Consider the following 17,981-nt stretch of genomic DNA (forward strand, 5'->3'; position numbering starts at 1 on the left):
CTATAGCCATTCTCCATCGCAACCTGGATGTTGATTTAAACACGTGGAGGAGAAAAAGTTCTCTCTCTTCAGTACGTTCAACTGTTGGGAACATTCCGTTTAAGTCTGGTGTCTAAGCCATGCACAATTAGCTATACAGTTAGCCTTCATCAAGAGAAGCTCAGTTGATATACAGAATTATGAAGTACTTAAACGTCAAACAGCTGGAACATTTTAAGTTCTGACAACTACCGTAAATCACGGACTATAAGCCGCTACTTTTTTCCCAAACGTTCAACCCTGCGGCTTATTCAGTGATGCGACCAATTTATGTAATTTTTCTAACGGCCGCCAGCGGCGCTCGAGTACAAAAGATAAGATTTAGACCGGTGGAATATATGCGCCGAAGAAGACTGCAACTTCTTGGCTTGTGCATGAATTAATTTAGCGTAAACATACCCTCATCATGCAAAATGCAAAAAGAAAGGCACATCAAAAAAATCCACCTTCACCAACGGGTTCCGAAAAGCCGGTCTGCTGCGTGACGGAGAGGAGGGCACAGAATCAGGAGTGGATGAAAGTTCCAGCGACAGTGACTGCGCGAGTGAGGCTGCGGGAGCGTAGGACGAAGTCTATATGACAAAGTTGCTTTCCGACACTGAGGAAGACGACTTTGATGGCTTCAGTTCTAAGGAGGAAGATGAGGACGGTTTACCGTGATTTTTAAAAGTACGGTATTTTTTTTAACAGACCCATTTAATGTGTTGCGAGCGTGTTGCTAGCGTGTTGCTACTATAAACTGCCCTGCCACAGGCACCGTTTGGGATGAAAGTTATATTGTTATTATTAAAGCTTTGAAAACTCTCTCGGTGTACCGTCTTTCTTTGTAAATATGTGTAACCATGTATGATATGTATTTGCAACTGTATATTTTTGTAACGTATTTATTTGAGACACTTATTTTGATATGTTTTGCACAGGCGAATAAAAAAGAAAGGGCAGAACAAACGCGGGGCTGACGGGAAGTGGGGTAAAGGTGAGACCTGTTTGTGGACGCGGCAGACAATAGTGGATATATATTTTTCCCACCCTTACCTTTGGAAATATACACTTTTTTCCTTGGATTACTTTCAACGGGACCCGGACTCTGCAGGTCTACATCAACCCTTAAGTACCAGTATCATTTTACATTCATTTTGCCGGCTGTGATTTTTGGACTGTGTACTTTAATGAAGGACATTCAGTTTCAATCGCGGGACTTAAAGTCGGGTTTGGGTTAATTTTGTGTTTGTGTTACATATTTTTAATGTGGGCGCATGCGGCTTACATACAGGTGCGGCTTGTGTAAGTACAAAATCGGTTTTCGTTTTAAAATGTGGCCTATAATCAGGTGCGCTCTACAGTCCGGAATTTACGGTAGTCTGTTTTTTTAACACAGCAAAAGAAGAATTCAACTGGTTACTCTGTCTGGGAGAGGCATGGTTTTTTTCAACAGAGCGTCTTACTTAAGTGTCATTCTTCTTTCCACCAAAATAGAAGACAATTAATTTCCATTGTGTCAAAGATTTATTGTGTTGTAAGGAATTACAAAATTTAGTGTTAAAGGGCTTAGAATAAAATTACAGATGTATGTTTAAACTTGCATATGAAGTTGAATTTTGAATTTTTCAATTAATTCAAATCAAAAGCTTGTATTGGTATTTTTTATGCCTGCATGACCTTTTACTGCCCTATTATCCCAGGGACATGCCTTATCTTCAGTCTCATTTTTATAGATTCTACTGTCTAATTTCCCCAAAAAGTTCTAAATTTAAGTTTAAGAGGCGTCATTGCCTAAGACGTGTTCCAATATCTGACTTGATCAGAGATTAGTATTCATCAAGGTTTTAACAGAGGTCATGCAAATCACAGAACCAATGTGAGCATGAATATTCCTTCTCACCAAAGAATTCTTGAGCACAAATCACAAAAGCAATATGAATTGTTCGTGAGTTTCTCTACTGACCAAAGTCGTCTGCCTCTTAGGACTTCCATCATTCTTCGGCTCCCAGAAACTGAGTCTGGATCCAGGCCCCGGAAGGGTGTCCGTCTATGGCATGGTCTTTTTCTGGAAGCTATATCAGATTCTGGAAATTTCCGGTATATTGAATCCGGCTCGAAGGACCAATTAAATGTCAGGTTATTGAGACTTTTTTTCTACCAAAAATACCACAAAGAAGAGATGCAGACGTTTAATTATTTTCCATCTGGGAGAAGGCTGTGGAACAACTGAACATGGGAGCTTGCTCGTCATTTATGGTGTCCCATGGTCTCCACAAACATTTTATTTCACTTGGATGGCCCCCTATTAAATCTGTATCTGCTGGATAAGATGCTGGGAGGAAACCACGCACAACATTGAGATACGGGAAACCTATCTCTAGCTAGCATAAGAAAACTGTTTACAAAACATCTAAAAAATTTTATGAAATGAAATGATCTGCATTTATATAGCGCTTTTCAACTCAATGAAGACTTCCCAAAGCGCTTTACAATGTGCTTCACACTTACCCATTCACACACACTCACACACCAATAGCAGCCATGCAGCCATGCAAAGCACCAACCTGCTTATCGGCGGCATTAGGGATTCAGTGTATTGCCCAAGGACACTTCGACATATAACAGAGGAGCCGGGAATCGAACCTGCGATCCCTTGATCCCAGACGAGCGCTCTACCTCCTGAGCTAATGCCGCCCCCAATGTACTGTACTACACGTTACATGAATGTTAATAATAAGCACATGTGTGATAACTGATAATTATTTTAGGAACCAACATAACAAATATATTCTAGACCGTTCCTATTCGCTCTTCAATATGCCGAATAAGAGTTATATTAAGATTGAAAGTCAGTGATGTTTTCAACAATTTGGCGTGCGGAATCAGAACGGCGATGATTTGCAGCCGTCATGCTTTGTTTCATGTACGATGCGCGCGGCGAGACATTTTGTTTTGAAGCCAACTCTGCAAGCGGCTAATTGGCTACAATACATTAGCGCTCCGTTTCCTGTTTTCTGGCCTAGCCAGGGTAAATCGCTAACGCTACGCATCAAAGCGCCACACAATAAAAGACGTGCGGGTTGTTAGGCGAGGTTGAGGCATCTGAAGCACATCGAATGTTTGCGTCAGCTTCAGGGTCACTTTGGAATGGAATAGTTCTAGAAAATGTCTTCAAATGGAGTAAGAAATGTACTTTTCAATGCTACTCATTAGTACGCATCCACAAATCCAAGTGCGGCACATGCTCAAGCTTCCTGGTGGGCTGGTTTTGTGTATGAATTACACAATTACTTAAGATCCCATAGTTTAAGTACGGATAATGAAGACAAATTTGAAACTATTATTGCTAGACAAGCCGCACGATACCATAATAATGGTGAAGGATTACGCAAACAAACAAATTAGGCAATATGGGTGGACAATACTTGGAATTTTGGCATTCATCCGATCCAAACTTTTAAATATAGGAAAGAATCGATTGACGCCGATTCAATAATGATAATGTTTGCTTGGAAATGTGATGATTGTTGAATAATTGAGTTTAGTTAATTAAGGCACTAAATATGTTTTATTTTTTTATCAAATACCTACAATGCAAACTTTAACAGAAACGACTGTTTTACAACAAAATTCAAGAAACAAACCAGCTATGTAATGAAAATATGTCATTAAAACAAGACATTAATACTATAGTTTCTTCACTTGCACAGTATTTTGAAGATGAAGTCAGTAATGCAAATAATGATTCAATGTTCTCTTATTGGCTCTGTTGCCATAGTGACAACGGATTTACACGTTTTTGTTCAGGAACTGTAACATAATTATCTTTGGTCGCATAATGTTGCTCTGAGCAGGGTGAGCGTTTTTATGTTTTTATGTAAATTTGTGGTGATGCCACAGTAGCAGATCACTTAACCACACAAATTACACCTGGCATTGTCTTTTTCAGTAGTTGAAGAAAAAGTCCATACCGCACCGCCTAGACATCCAGCTGATCTGACCTGGGCCAGCGGATATTAAAGCCCGACTCACCTTAGGCCCAACTAATAAAATTATTTGAGGGACATAGCCTGAAGCAAACACACATTTTCATATCTTATTTGTGACGAGTCGGGGGTAGGAACTGTGATTTTGGCCGACACCACCCGACCCGAGAGAGAAGCCTGGCCCGATCCTGAATGTAATTATTGACAGTTCAGGCTTGACCCAAATTTTGTTTGGGGCTTAGTTTGGGCTCGAGCTTAAGAGCTTACCTCTAGCGCTGTCTTTCCTGTTTGCCTCTGAAAAGGGAGGGTGTATAAATTAGACTTTCTCTGGAGTGCAGGTTGCAGCAGCTGGCCAGATAAAGAGAGGTTCTAAGACTGTCAGTTACACACTCAGGTATAAACTTAGAGAGAATGAACGTCTGCGATATCTAGACAGAGAAGCCGCACTTTTGTGGGGGAGCAAAGTATCGATCCTAAGATAATAGAGTCGACCCGACCCAAATACTTGCTTGGTATCGATAATATCAATATTTGGATCAGTCTGCCCACCCTTTTTCTACACACACAAAGTAGAACATTGTTGTTTTATTTGATACATTCTGGATGTAAAAACTGTTCCAAATTGCAGTCCAAAATCAATTTGCATATTTTCATTGTCCGTCGCGCTTGTCTTTTTAATCCCACCTTGTTTTCGGTCCAAGCAAAACAAGCCATAAAGTCGATGGCCAAATTTGTCTCAATTGAGGCGAGGACCGTAATGGAGGTTGTTGGAACGACATCAGGCTAAGCGGGAATCATGCAAATGGGCCCTTTAGTTTTTCTAATTGAACGACGACTCGATTGTGCTTGTTGAATGGAAGAAGGGCGCATTGGTCCTGGCCTAATGTGGCTCTGTCTCGTGCAATCACGCCACATAAGTCGTGACTTAATGCAATTACGGCGGATCGCGCCATCGTCCGGGGGGGGACCTTCTTCCCCTAATGGACGACGGACGCTAGCGCACGCTTTAGTTTGTCTTCCATGTGTCACGTCCGAGCAAGTGAGCGATGGGTGGCCACGGGCCACCGCTCCCTGCCAGACTTTAGCTCTGTGAGGAACTTTTGGAGTTTATGGGGAAATTTTTATCTTCTGTTGTTTTTTCTTTTAAACATTCATTTTTTGTTTGTTGCTTTTCATTTGCATACGACAATAGAAACAAAAACTAATTACGGGAGAAGACCACGAAATATTAACACCAAACAGCTGTACAATACAACGTGTAATACACATTTGTCAAACTCATGCCATGCGAAAGAAATGTGGCCCACCACATCATTTAAGGTGGCCCGCGAGAAAAACTCAAGGGAAAATTAATTGTGATGGTGTGTGTGCATGCGTGCGTGTGTGTGTGTGTGTGTGTGTTTGTATGTGGCTGATAGGCTCCAAAATGCCTGAACTGATTTTTCGTAAATATCTACATAGTAGTACTCCAGGACTCTGAGAGTGGTTTTAGCTAAGTTTCATGTCAAGGCACCTCCAATAGAGCATTCCAAAAAATATCAATAAGCATCTGCTTTTGTGTACAAGCTGCTCTGAAGCTGTGAAGCTGCTACTCTAGAGCACTCCATAGTGGCTCCCTGGTCTTTTTTTCACCAAACTATGGCCCCGACAACCTCGCTCAAGTAGAATGCCCGGCAATGCCATGCCTGGCAACGCAGGGCAATTACGCTTGTCCACTGATAGATCATTGCACTAATACGGTTATGTAATAAAACTTCCCCTAGGATATAACATGCACCCACAGTTATTTTTCAGGTTTAAAAAAATACACGTTGTATACAAATAGATACGGCATTAAAAAAATGAAAAAATAACTTTACCCCACAAAAGGGAAATGAGATAAAATAAATGACATTTCAGACCTGCAATCATACCGCTAGTGACTCCTATAACAGAAAATACCCAAAGAAACTCTTGACATGTTAATCATTTTCATCATATTTATTGAAAGTACATAGCGTATGTAATTTTTTAAGTTGATGTAATTTAGGGACATTTTTAAGGTCGTCATCAAAATCATTTTCTTCTAGAATACGTTTTCGGGTCGGTTTAAATGTTGCTCGAGAATATTGGAGCTAAAGGGTTATGGATTCCGCTTAAATCAGGGTTGGGCAAACAAATGAAGTCGCAGGCTGTGAAGTGTTCTGATTTAGGAGTTTAATGATTGACTTGCTTTTTTCTATTTATTGATAGTTACGAGGAAAAAAGATCATGTAAACTCATCAAATTTAAAGTTTAATATGTATGCAGAAATCTACTTGTACATTTCATATTTGTTTATAAATAGATCATTTTCATCACGCCGGCTCTGTGGTTAGCGCTCAGCTCCATGGTGCTGAGGTCCAGGGTTCAATTCCCCGTGCCAAGTTTGCATGTTCTCCCCGTGTTTGCGTGGGTTTCCTCTGGGCTCTCCTGTTTCCTCCGACATTCCAAAAACATGCATGTCAGGTTAATTTGGCTGGTCCAAATTGTCTTTTGGTGTGAATGAGCATGTGGATGGTTGTCTGTCTCTGTGTGCCCTGTGACTGGCTGGCAACCAGCTCATGGTGTCCCCTGCCCACTGCCCGAAGTCAGCTGGGATGGGCTCCAGTACCCCCGCGACCCTACTGAGGAAAAGCGGTGCAGGTATAGGATAGATGGCTTTGAAACACTCAAAGTTGGTGTGCACAAGACAGTCAGGAACTCGAATTGCGGATCAATAGTTGCGATTAAAAGCTCCATTAGCCACAGAGACAAAATTGTTCACACACGCACCCAAATGAAAAGCCCCAGTATGATAAGTATTGATCCCGTGTGAACATATTCTGCCTTTTTAATCATGATAATTCACCAGGGCGATCCTTTTTTTTTTTCATAAACACTCACTACGCAGATAGATTGTGTGGTCAGGCGACTGGTTTGCGAATTTGTGTGAGTCACGTTCGTAAACAATTTGAATACAAACTATTTGAAGGGACAGTGTGTCATATTTAGTGCCACTTTGTGGCACACAAAATCTTCTTTCAGTGAAAATAAAAATATTGATATCAATAATTAACCATCATATCAATGTTAATTTTTATAAGTATTCATAGGGTGAGAAATTCTTATGGCTTTTACATAGTTGAATCCATACCTAGTAGTTGCCACCACGTTTGCCATCTTGCTGCTACGCTGTGCTCTTTTAGCAATGGTTTTCTTTCACTTCAGAAAATACAGTGTCATCCAGTCAAATAATAGAAGATGTACCTTTACAAGTTTTAAAGATGAACAAACATGGTTTGTTTAAAATGTCCAAATGCAAAAAAATATCAATTCTAGTCACATTTATTTGTATTCCTCTTAAGAGCAGAGATTTGTACAGGGCTGCACAGGCCACCATTGCAACATCTCTTGATCTGAAACCCATATGAGGACAAGGAAAAATAAGAAACTTTGAGAAGGGGTCACACATGAGGTAATCCTCCTTCCCGGATGACAAGGCATGGGCACTAATAGAAAAACATGGTCAACATCAACATTAAGTAATAACTGAAATTATGCAAAATGTCCAAGACAGGAACCACAAAGTTTCTCATCCCAACAGCCACTCTATGCAGTCGGCACCAAATGACGGCATGTATAAGGTGCAGTTCCATTCTTCAACACAGTCCATCTATGTCACTAAGCCACCGGCGAAGCAACAGGGAAGAGATAATGAACAATAGTATAAGGTGAACATTAATCATAAGGTATAAAATATAAGTGTGTTTAGGTCTAGATTTTAACACATCCAATGAGCTTGAAAATGTTATCTGTAAGGCCAGAGCATTCCACAGCACAGTGGTAAAAATGGAGAAAACTTATGAGGCTGCAGATTTCTTCTTGGCTCTTGGAGTCTCAAGTAGTTCATCATTTTGTGTGCAGGGGCATTCAGCAGGAACATCCACACTACTAAATCAGAAGACTAATAGGGTGGAAGACCATGCAACATGTTTGTGTTACTTAACTCTCCACTCGTGTTGTTTATATTTTTCTTTTTTTAATGTATACAATGTAATTCAACGTCCTTGCTTTGTGACTTTTCTGCTTGTTTTTTTTTCTTCTCCATCAGCACACGTTTTAACATTCACACAAAAACTGACTTCACGTGTGTGTGTTTTTGTAACCTGTGTGCAGGATGAGGGTGCCTCCAGTCTTTACTGCGAGCTGTGCGACAAACAATATGTGCGACACCAGCAGTTTGACAACCACATCAACTCCTACGACCATCACCACAAGCAGGTGAGCGAGGGGGGGCCCGGAGACGCCTTAGCTCACAATTACGCCTCCACGTTCTCGTCGACGCCTTCGCCTTCACATTTCTCTGGTTGCCAGTAACAACTCGCCATGGTTGCTTGAACCAAGCACACATCTAATAGTTTACTTCGGTGCAGGCCAAAGTCCTGCTGAGAATGTCCATGTTATGTTAACATGTTTGACCAGCTGTAATTAAAAGAAGTCAAGTTGACTTTGTCGATGAATGAATCCTAATTGAGATAAAAGTGGGTTCCATATTTGAAATGATAGATTTGAGAAGAAAACAATTACCACAAGAACTGTGACCAGGCAAACTCTTATAAAACAAACTTTTTTTTCCTCTGACCTCATCTCCCTTTGATTGGTCTGAAAAGATCAGCACCGTTTTTCTATGAAAAGATGATAAAGAGAATTCAGATTTTTTATCTAAAAGAACAAATTAATGCGTGAATGATACAATGGTCAGTGCTACCAAATACAGTGCCCTGTCTAAATACAAGAATACATTGTTCCCAGATTAAGGTTGTAACTACAATTTTTCGTATCTCGAATGAATTTTCCCCGTAAGAAATAACTGCAAACCAATTCATTCATTCCTGGCTTTCCAAAATCATCCAACTTAACCCTAATCGCTATAAAACAAATTGTCCTAGTCGCTAAAATCACATTAAAGTAGTAATTGTACATAAAAACACAGCAATGAGATGAATTAGATGATATCTATGAAATAAAAGTTTATTATAGGGCAGCACGGCGGTGTAGTGTTTAGCGCGTGTGCGGCACAGTTCTAAGGTCTTGGGAACCTCCTGAGTGGGTTCAAATCCAGCTACCGGACTTCCTGTGTGGAGTTTGTATGTTCTCCCCGTGCTTGCGTGGGTTTCATCTGGGCACTCCGGTTTCCTCCCACATTCCAAAGACATGCATTTGAGGTGGATTGGCCGGTCCATATTGTCCCTAGGTGTGAATGAGCGAGCGAGTTGTCTGTCCCTGTGTGCCCTGCGATTGGCTGGCAACCAGTTCAGCGTGTCCCCTGCCCACTGCCCGATGACTGCTGGGAAGGGCTCCAGCACCCCCGCGACTCTACTGAGGATAAGTGGTGCAGCTAATGAGATGAGAAGTTTATTATGAGCACACACCATGGAGGAAGTTGGTAGTTGCTAACAGAGGTGTATGTGTTGTGGTGGAGTAGTATAGGAGAGAGATTTGGGAGGAGTGAGGGAGCACAAGATGAAACAATAAAAAGAGACAAGAGTGCGGGCTAAGGTCTGTATGGCGGGGAAAAGATGTCCTAACACATGCTGATGCGGCAGTGAGCTGTTTTGAGCACTCTGCTTTCTGGTGGTAGCTTCTGGAAATTCTCGTAACTTGTATTATCTCCCGTTTATCTGGAAGATGTTGCAAATTTTTCGTAACTAAATGGTAAATGGTCAGCGTAGCTCGTATGTAGAGGGGCCACTGTGCTAGGAAACTATGCCAGTTTATAGAAAATTACGAAATACTCATTTTACATAAAAACTATAAAAATTAAAACAAAAAAAAAGTCAACCGGGGCTCGTTTTTGTTTTGACAATATTGATTGATCCTTTGTTAATTATGGTGCATTAGTGCCATCTTCTGGACACTTGCAGTAACAGCAAGTTTATTGTAGGTTTTTTTCGTTGTCCAAGAGCAACTTTCAATCAAAAATTACGAAAACATTTTCAAAATCTGAAAACCTCTCCATACAATCTTAAAAAGGATTATTGATGTTTGGCAGCTCGTTTTTATAAGATATGGTAAAGGCGGGAAGGCGGCTGGGTGGTTAGAGCTCAGCCCCACGGTGTGAAAGTTCAGGGTTCAAGTCCAGCTACCTCCTCATGTAGAGTTTGCTTGTTCTTTTTGTGCCTGCGTGGGCTTCCTCCGGCCACTCTCGTTTTCTCCCACATTCCAAATACATGCATGTCAAGTTAATCAACCGATCCAAACTGTCCCTTGGTGTGAATGAACGAGCGAGTTGTGTGTTTCTATGTGCCCTGCGACTGGCTGGCAACCAGTTTAGGGTGTCCCCTGCCCACTGCCCGAAGATGGCAGGGATGGGCTCCAGTACCCCTGCGACCCAACTGAGGATAAGCAGTGCAGATAATGGATAGATGAATGGAAGATGAGAAAGGTGAAGGTGTGTGTTGAACTTTACAAAAATCAAGATCAGCAAATGTCAAAATGGGCAGGTTGGACTTCCTAAACGTTTAGTGATCAGCTCGAAAACTGCAAAATTTCAACCATGTTGAAAAAGTAGAGCTTTTCCTTCAGTATGTATGGTCTCAAGAAAAAAGTTTGACTCAGTCATAAAAGATATGTTGAGACTCTTCTGTATAATGCACAGACACAGGCACGCCACTCACGTTCTAAAAGTACTTAAAAGTTTGTGAGTGTCCTGTCTGTCCCAGTTTGTCGATACGACGGCACACAACTGTTTTCTCATGTTTCTGATTATTATTAGTATTCGTCTATACGATGTAGTGCACGCTATTGTTGTTGTGGTGATTCTTTGCGAGCGTGCGTCGCTATCTCTGCGCTGCAGACCCCTCGCTTCTGGAATTAAGCTGGACTCCGCAAAAGCTGACAGTTGAGCGCAAGCACATTTAATGACAGGAGGAGGCTTTGCTGTTGATAAACACGCACACACTAGCAGAAGTATATATACAGTGGCTTGCAAAACTATTATTTATTTATTTTTTCTATTAATAGGTTACGCGCATAAAATTTATATACAATATCATTCAATACTCAAGCATTTGTTTAACAAATAAAAGTACTCCATAAAAGTTACTTTTGTTTTTTTAAAAATAACTACTGTACCGTAAAATAATAAGCAGGGGAAAAAAAATTACATTATACTGTACAGAAGGTAGGCGCCTTGCATAGCTGACACCCCATCGGGGTGTGAGTGTGTGTGAATGGGTAAATGTGAAGTACATCGTAAAGCGCTTTGGGAGGTCTTCAGTGACTCAAAAAGCGCTATATAAATGCAGTCTATTTACTATTTACATATTTTAAATGCTACAAATTACGGCTCATTTTACAATCGCTGATTGGCACTAGGGAATTGGCATCCCTCCTTTCTGGATGATGCATACGCTCACATTATCCTATATTTACATGCAAGGTATAGTCTGACTGGTATCAGAATTCAGATTTTTGGACTATCCATCCATCCATCCATTAGCTGCACCGCTTATCCTCAGTAGGGTCGTGGGGGTGCTGGAGCCCATCCCAGCTATCTTCGGGCAGTGGGCAGGGGACACCCTGAACTGGTTGCCAGCCAGTTGCAGGGCACATAGAGATACACAACTCGCTCGCTCATTCATACCTAGGGACAATTTGGATCGACCAATTAACATGGGACACCTTGAACTGGGGACCAGCCAGTCGCAGGGCACACAGAGACCAGGGTTGGGTAGGGTTACTTTAACTGGATTACTTTCAATTACTTTTGGATTACTCCAATACCAAATATGCTAATAAAAGACAAAAGAAACTAAATATGGATAAAAGTACAAAATTGTGTGCAGGCGTGGAATACATGGAATGGCAAAAATGATGTTGGCAAGCTGTTTGGATTTATTTTCATTTTGTTTCTGTCGCATTTTATGTTAGTTTTGCCGGAGATCAAAGAGATCAAAGCCAGGAGAGAAAGCTTACTACGTGTTGGGAGTCATCATTTTATTCATATTTACTTTCTTTTGTCTTTTATGAGCATACTTGGTATTGGAGTCATCCAAAAATAATTGAAAGTAATCACGTTAAAGCAACCCTACCCAACCCTGACAGAGACAGACAACTCACCTGCTCAGTCACACGCAAGCACGAGGAGAACATGCAAACTCCACACAGGAAGGTTCGATCTCATGACCTCAGAACTGTGCCGCACACGCGCTAAGCACTGCCCCGCTGTGCTGCCTCTTATGTTGTAATAAATTGCCCTAATTTCATGCCTTCCGCCTGGGAAGTTTGTGTTACAAAGATGATAATAACGATGACGTCACGTTATTAAAGCCAATGCTGATTATGATGTCGAATGTTTTGGCATCGACAATAACCTCGACTCTCCTTTCAGCGCCTGAAAGAGCTGAAGCATCGTGAGTTCTACCGGGCGTTGGCCTGCAGGAAGCAGAGGCGGCGAAGGGAGGAACGCAGGGAGGAGCGTTTGCTGAGGAAGAGGCTCCATCATCATCATGAGGAGAAAGCACAAGAGCACTGGTAAGACAGATGAACACGAAAAATAATCCAAAACCACCCTACACACGTACGGCTTTTTTTCTTTACTATTTACAACTTACACACGCAAACATCCATCAATTATCTGCACCGCGTATCCTCAGTAGGGTCACGGGGGTTCCAGAGCCCATCCCAGCTGACTTCGGGCAGTGGGTAGGGGCCCCCCCAAACTGTTTGCCAGCCAGTCACAGGGCTCATACACACCTATGGACAATTAAGACCGGGCCAAATAACCCAAAATGAATATTTTTTGGAATGTGGGAGGACACTGGAGTGCCCGGAGGAAAACCACACAGGCACGGGGAGAATATGCAAACTTTGCACAGGAAGGCTGGTAGCTGAATTTGAACCCATGACCTCTGAACTGTGCCGTGGAAGCGCTAACAAGTTAGCCGCCGTGCCGCTCACACGCAGACACTAAAACATTAAAACTGCAAATGGAGAAGTATTAATTCATCCTAAAAATTAAAGTAAGTAAATATCTGATTAATCATACATGATGTATGAATATGTAAAAACGTTTGTAAAAAAACATGACAGCAATGATATTCTAATTTATTAGGTTAATTGGCCAGTTCAAATTGTCTGTAGGTGTGAATGGGCGAATGACTTGTCTGTCTCTATGTGCCCTGCGATTGGCTGGGAACCAGTTCAGTGTCCCCTGCCCACTGCACGAAGATAGCTGGGATTGGCTCCAGCACCCCTGCTGAGGGCAAGCGACGCAGATAATGGATGGATGGATAGTTGTTTTTGTTTCGACACAAACATTTAGCAACCTTCTTTTTCAATGCTGTGCTATGATCAGCTGGTTTACAAAGTACTCACAGCAGAGATATCAAACTTGCAGCTCAGGGGCCAATTGCAGCACCCTTGCTGATAGTTTGAGGCACCGGCCTTATAATGAAAGTTTATTAAAAGACTAATTTGGTACTGATTCATTGGTTTAGTTTCACGTTCATTGCTAATGTTTTTAAATTTTTGATCTTAATTTGTGGATCTCACTTCACTGAGATATTTGAGAACAGTGTTTTTACTAGAGATTTTCTTGTGGAAACCCCGATTTGGCCCAACCTCAGCTAGAACCCAGCTTTTGTGGCCGTCAGGTAAATTAAGTTTGAGACCCCTGGTTTCAAATACATTTTAAAGTTGCGAAATTGACCCATCAAAGGCACCCCTTTTTTCCAACGATTGCGAACAAACCCCCACTCTGAGCCACTCGCGGCACGCCTACGCCGGGAGAACTCCGGCCTATGCTAGAAAGTCGTCCCTCAGGGCCACATCAAACTCTTTCAATCTATGCATGAAGGCAAGAATTTCAAAGGAGCATTGCGGAATAATGCCGTTTAACACTTCATGTGCTGAGAAGGAGCTGCTCATTACAAGCAGCACATCTTCACCAAAAGCTCAAAGAGTGCAAAAAACTGGTGATTTGTTGACAGTCACCGGCTACTAAAATAGGCAAAGCCGTTAGAAAGTCATGTTGCAGGATAGCCTGTGAGAATGCGAGAGAAGAGCTAAGTGTGACCAAATTGATTCTCGGCTTTTGCTTTCCACCATCCAACCTCCCCCACGTTCTTCTTTTTCTGTTAGCGCTCCGGGATCCGGGCCCATGTTCCGCTCCACTACTGTGGCGGTTGAGCCGTCGAGCGCGGTGGAGAAATGGACCGACGGCCACGCCAGCAGAAACGATCACAGCGACCTGCAGAGAGGTAAGAGCTCCTCAAGCACTCAACTCCACTCAATAGATTTTGCCATTGTGTCAGATGATACACACAATCACACATCAGCACAAGTACTCATGGAGTCAAAATCATCAATTTCCTTTGGTTCCTATCTCCAACCACGCTAACTCTAAGTTTTCCAAGTTGAATTTATTCTCCCAAGTCTAAAATATGTTTTAAAATAAAAACCAAAACCTTTCATAGAGCAGTGTTTCTTAACCCTTTTTGATACGACACACTCTTTCATCCAAAAATCAGTAGAAAAGGTCCGTAGTGTCACATTAGTCTGTTTTTATAAAAAAAAAAAAAGATAATCATGTTCCCTAAATAGACACTATAACATTTTTCGTGTCATTTTTAGTGAATTTGTAATACAGGTTATTTATTTTGGTCAGTATTTTTTTCTGTTTTTCTGGATACAACTATATTTTTAACCTCTTTTAAACAACCTTTATATTAGTATTATTTTTTTAATTGAAAAATAATACTTAAAGGTGGGGTGCATCGTTTGAGGCGTCCACCTCAGCTATGTGCTTTTATTTTAATTTTAGAAAATCTGTTTGGACGGAACACATTAGGTAGGAGGAATGGGGTGGGGGGAGTGCTGGAGAGTGATGTCAGGCTCGTCCTAGCGAGTTTGGGGGGTGCTGGAGGGTGATGTCAGGCTCGTCCCTGCGAGTTTTTTTGTTTGGTTCTATTTGGTGGTATAGCATGAAGATAGTGATAGTAAGAAGCAACCTGCCAACCTAAGCCCAAACAAAGGAGAAAAAAGAAGAGTTTATTCGAGTATGTCTGAGAAATGCAAGTACTTGCATGTGCATCATGAATGACCGCTGCACAGACTGTGAGCCAGGAGATGGCAGCCACAAGTAAAAGAAGATGCTAATTCCACCAAGCTTCATTAAAATAAGCAAAAATCATCTACCTTTCTAACTTTTTATTTGTAAAATAAGATAATAGCTAAAAAATCTAAAATATGTGCAACATGTTCACCAGGTATATTTTATAATTTTGAAACACAGTCTGAAACAATTTCATCAAACAAAATAAGTAATTTTATATAGTTTTTCCTGAATTATTCCATGATAATAGTTGTCCACTATCTTGCTGCTGCAGATACCCAAAAAAAACAACAACCTCGCAAAAGCTTGGGCAAAAAAGTTAGAAGAAAAGCGGTGCAGTTTGGTCATAAGGACTCTCCATAGTTTGTATTATTCCAAGTGTTTTTTTTCGGTTGTACCACAAAATACAGTGACATCCAATGGTCAAAATAATACACCTTGTCCCTTTAATTATTTTTGACTTCTTGTCAAGATTAATTTCCTTTACTTTTAAAAAAAATGTTTTGAGCTCTGCAAAAAGTTGATTACTTCTCATAAAAACAAACATCTCTTTGCAATTACATTTGCACCTAAGGAGAATTTGATCCTGCAAATTTGGAGTCCTTACTGAATCTAAAATGCATGTTAAAAAAAGGTGGGAGGAAGCCAGCACACAAGCGGCGAGCCCACGCAAGCTCATTTTGGGCACGTTCCAGCTGCTAGATTGACAAACTCCTACTCAGGGACAGAGCCGAATCTGCAAGCCATCCGAAGCAGGTAGAAGACGCAGATGTGTGGCACAAAACTGCCGAAACAATTTAGCCTCTGCATCTCATGTGGAACCGAGTGAGGATGTTCTATGCTCATGTTGAGAATTTGTCATAGAAAGAGGATTCGCTGCCGGCAGCCTTAATTCTTTTCCTATTCGAGAACAAAACAAGGAATGGGCCACCAATCAATCCGGAACAAACTTCTTGTCGCACTCTTGCTGATGGAACTTCCAGTTCCCTTGAGAACGATATTCAAACTGTGCACTTAATCAAGTGGCCACTTTGTAAGATGTAAGTTTTTTTTGTTTTTTTTGTTTTTTTTTTAACTTTGGGAGGATTTTCTATAGATCAATTTGGTTTAAACTAATAAATGAAGTGCAACCTCAGCCCGTGGATGTTTTCAAGAAAAACAAATGTTCTGAAAACACGTGAATAACATCTAAGTCATTTCAAGTCAAGTCATTTTTATTTGTATAGCCCTAAATCACGAAGAGTCTCAAAGGGCTTCACAGATCATTACACTATGTTACACAGACTATTTTTCAGAATATTATCATACATTCCTCTGCTCTGGAGCCGACGAAAAGAGTAGGTTATTCATATGCTATAGAGTAGAAGTGAGTTTTAAGCTTAGATTTAAACATTTCCACTGAGGTTGCAGATCGGATCTCAGGGGGAAGAGCATTCCACAACACCAGTGCCCGGATGGAGAACGCTCTCGAACCAGCAGAACACTTCTTTGCTCTTGGGATCACCAGAAGACCGGCACTCTCAGAACGTAGCTTCGGACCGGGACATAGGGGGAAATCAGATCTGAAAGATAAGAGGGAGCAAGTCCATGTATGATTTTGTATAATACTAAAAGAACCTTGAAATCACATCTAAGGCTAACTGGGAGCCAATGCAGGTTAGCCAAAATCGGTGTGATGTGATCGGACTTTTTTGTCCTAGTTAAAAGCCTTGCTGCGGCATTTTGTACCAGCTGAAGAGACTTGATTCTAGACTTAGGGAGACCAGAGAGTAGTGCATTACAGTAATCGAGACGGGAGGTAACAAACGCATGAATTATAATTTCCGCATCCGACTGAGACAGTATAGAACGAATTTTAGCAATGTTACGAAGATGGAAGAAAGCGGTTCTAGTAATTTTCTTTACATGCGTTTCAAAGGATAGATCAGGGTCAAATATGACACCTAAATTTTTAACTGAGTCACTCTGTGTAATGTGACATTTGTCGATGTTCACAGCAGTTTTTGAGAATAAGTCACGGCATTTAGATGGACCAATGACTAACATCTCAATCAAATGATGTGAGGCACAGTCAGATTTACAAATGAATAAAACCAAATCTTATTTATAAGCAGCTCAAGAAAGTAATATAAAAACGGTAGCATAGAAAAAACGTTTTATTTTCCCACCTTAACTTATTGTTAAGTCAACACTTTAGTAAACACTCAAAATAAGGAGAGAAAACATCAATAGAGAAGCCGGAGAGAAGGTTTCAGATGAGAAAATTCCATCCCTGTTCTTAAGTCCTCACCTGAGACCCCTCTTTTTATTAAATCATTAAGGTTACAAAAAACAGCCCGTTGGGGTGAGAATATCAAAGATCAGCAACATGATGTAATAGTGAAAACAACAAACAACAGAGCGCAATCATTGTCAAAATAAAGAACTGGCATCATATGAAATATTCTTTGCATTTGTGCAATATTAAAATAAAATAAAATTATCACTTATCATAAAGTCTATGCTCTGCTGAATATAAGCATCAATAGGTAGGTAATCCTTCATGACAAAAAAAAAAGCCAATCCAATGATGGAAAAAAGATACTGAAAGGCTTTGCTTGCTGTTAGCTTGCTAATACTATCACTAATTGTATTGGTTGGGGCTGAGAGGTGCACCAAATCAGAATCCTTGGTCTCACTGTCCCTCTCTGCCAAGTGGCAAGAAAATTGCCTGCCTTACTCTACATTTGCAGATGCTCAACACAGTAATACATCACATATTGCTTTTTTTAAATGAAAGCATCAATCAATAGGTAATCGTCTATCATGAAAAAGTCTATGCAACAAGAACAAAATGACTACATGTCTATACTTGCTGG

The 17,981-nt window shown here is 40.9% G+C and overlaps 1 protein-coding gene across 1 annotated transcript in view; it reads left to right on the top strand.

Annotated features, from left to right (window-relative positions):
• Nucleotides 1-17,981, top strand: part of LOC148353905 (uncharacterized) — a 97,023-nt gene that overhangs the window by 70,542 nt on the left and 8,500 nt on the right. The window contains exons 2-4 of the mRNA XM_088351448.1: nt 8,184-8,288; nt 12,400-12,542; nt 14,151-14,269. Of these exons, the coding sequence (XP_088207574.1) occupies nt 8,184-8,288; nt 12,400-12,542; nt 14,151-14,269 (367 nt within the window). The remainder of the gene's footprint in view (nt 1-8,183; nt 8,289-12,399; nt 12,543-14,150; nt 14,270-17,981) is intronic.

Source organism: Urocampus carinirostris, chromosome 13 (genome assembly GCF_059441175.1).
Source record: "Urocampus carinirostris isolate Australia breed hairy pipefish chromosome 13, RoL_Ucar_1.0, whole genome shotgun sequence".
NCBI classification, from domain to species: Eukaryota; Metazoa; Chordata; class Actinopteri; order Syngnathiformes; family Syngnathidae; genus Urocampus; species Urocampus carinirostris.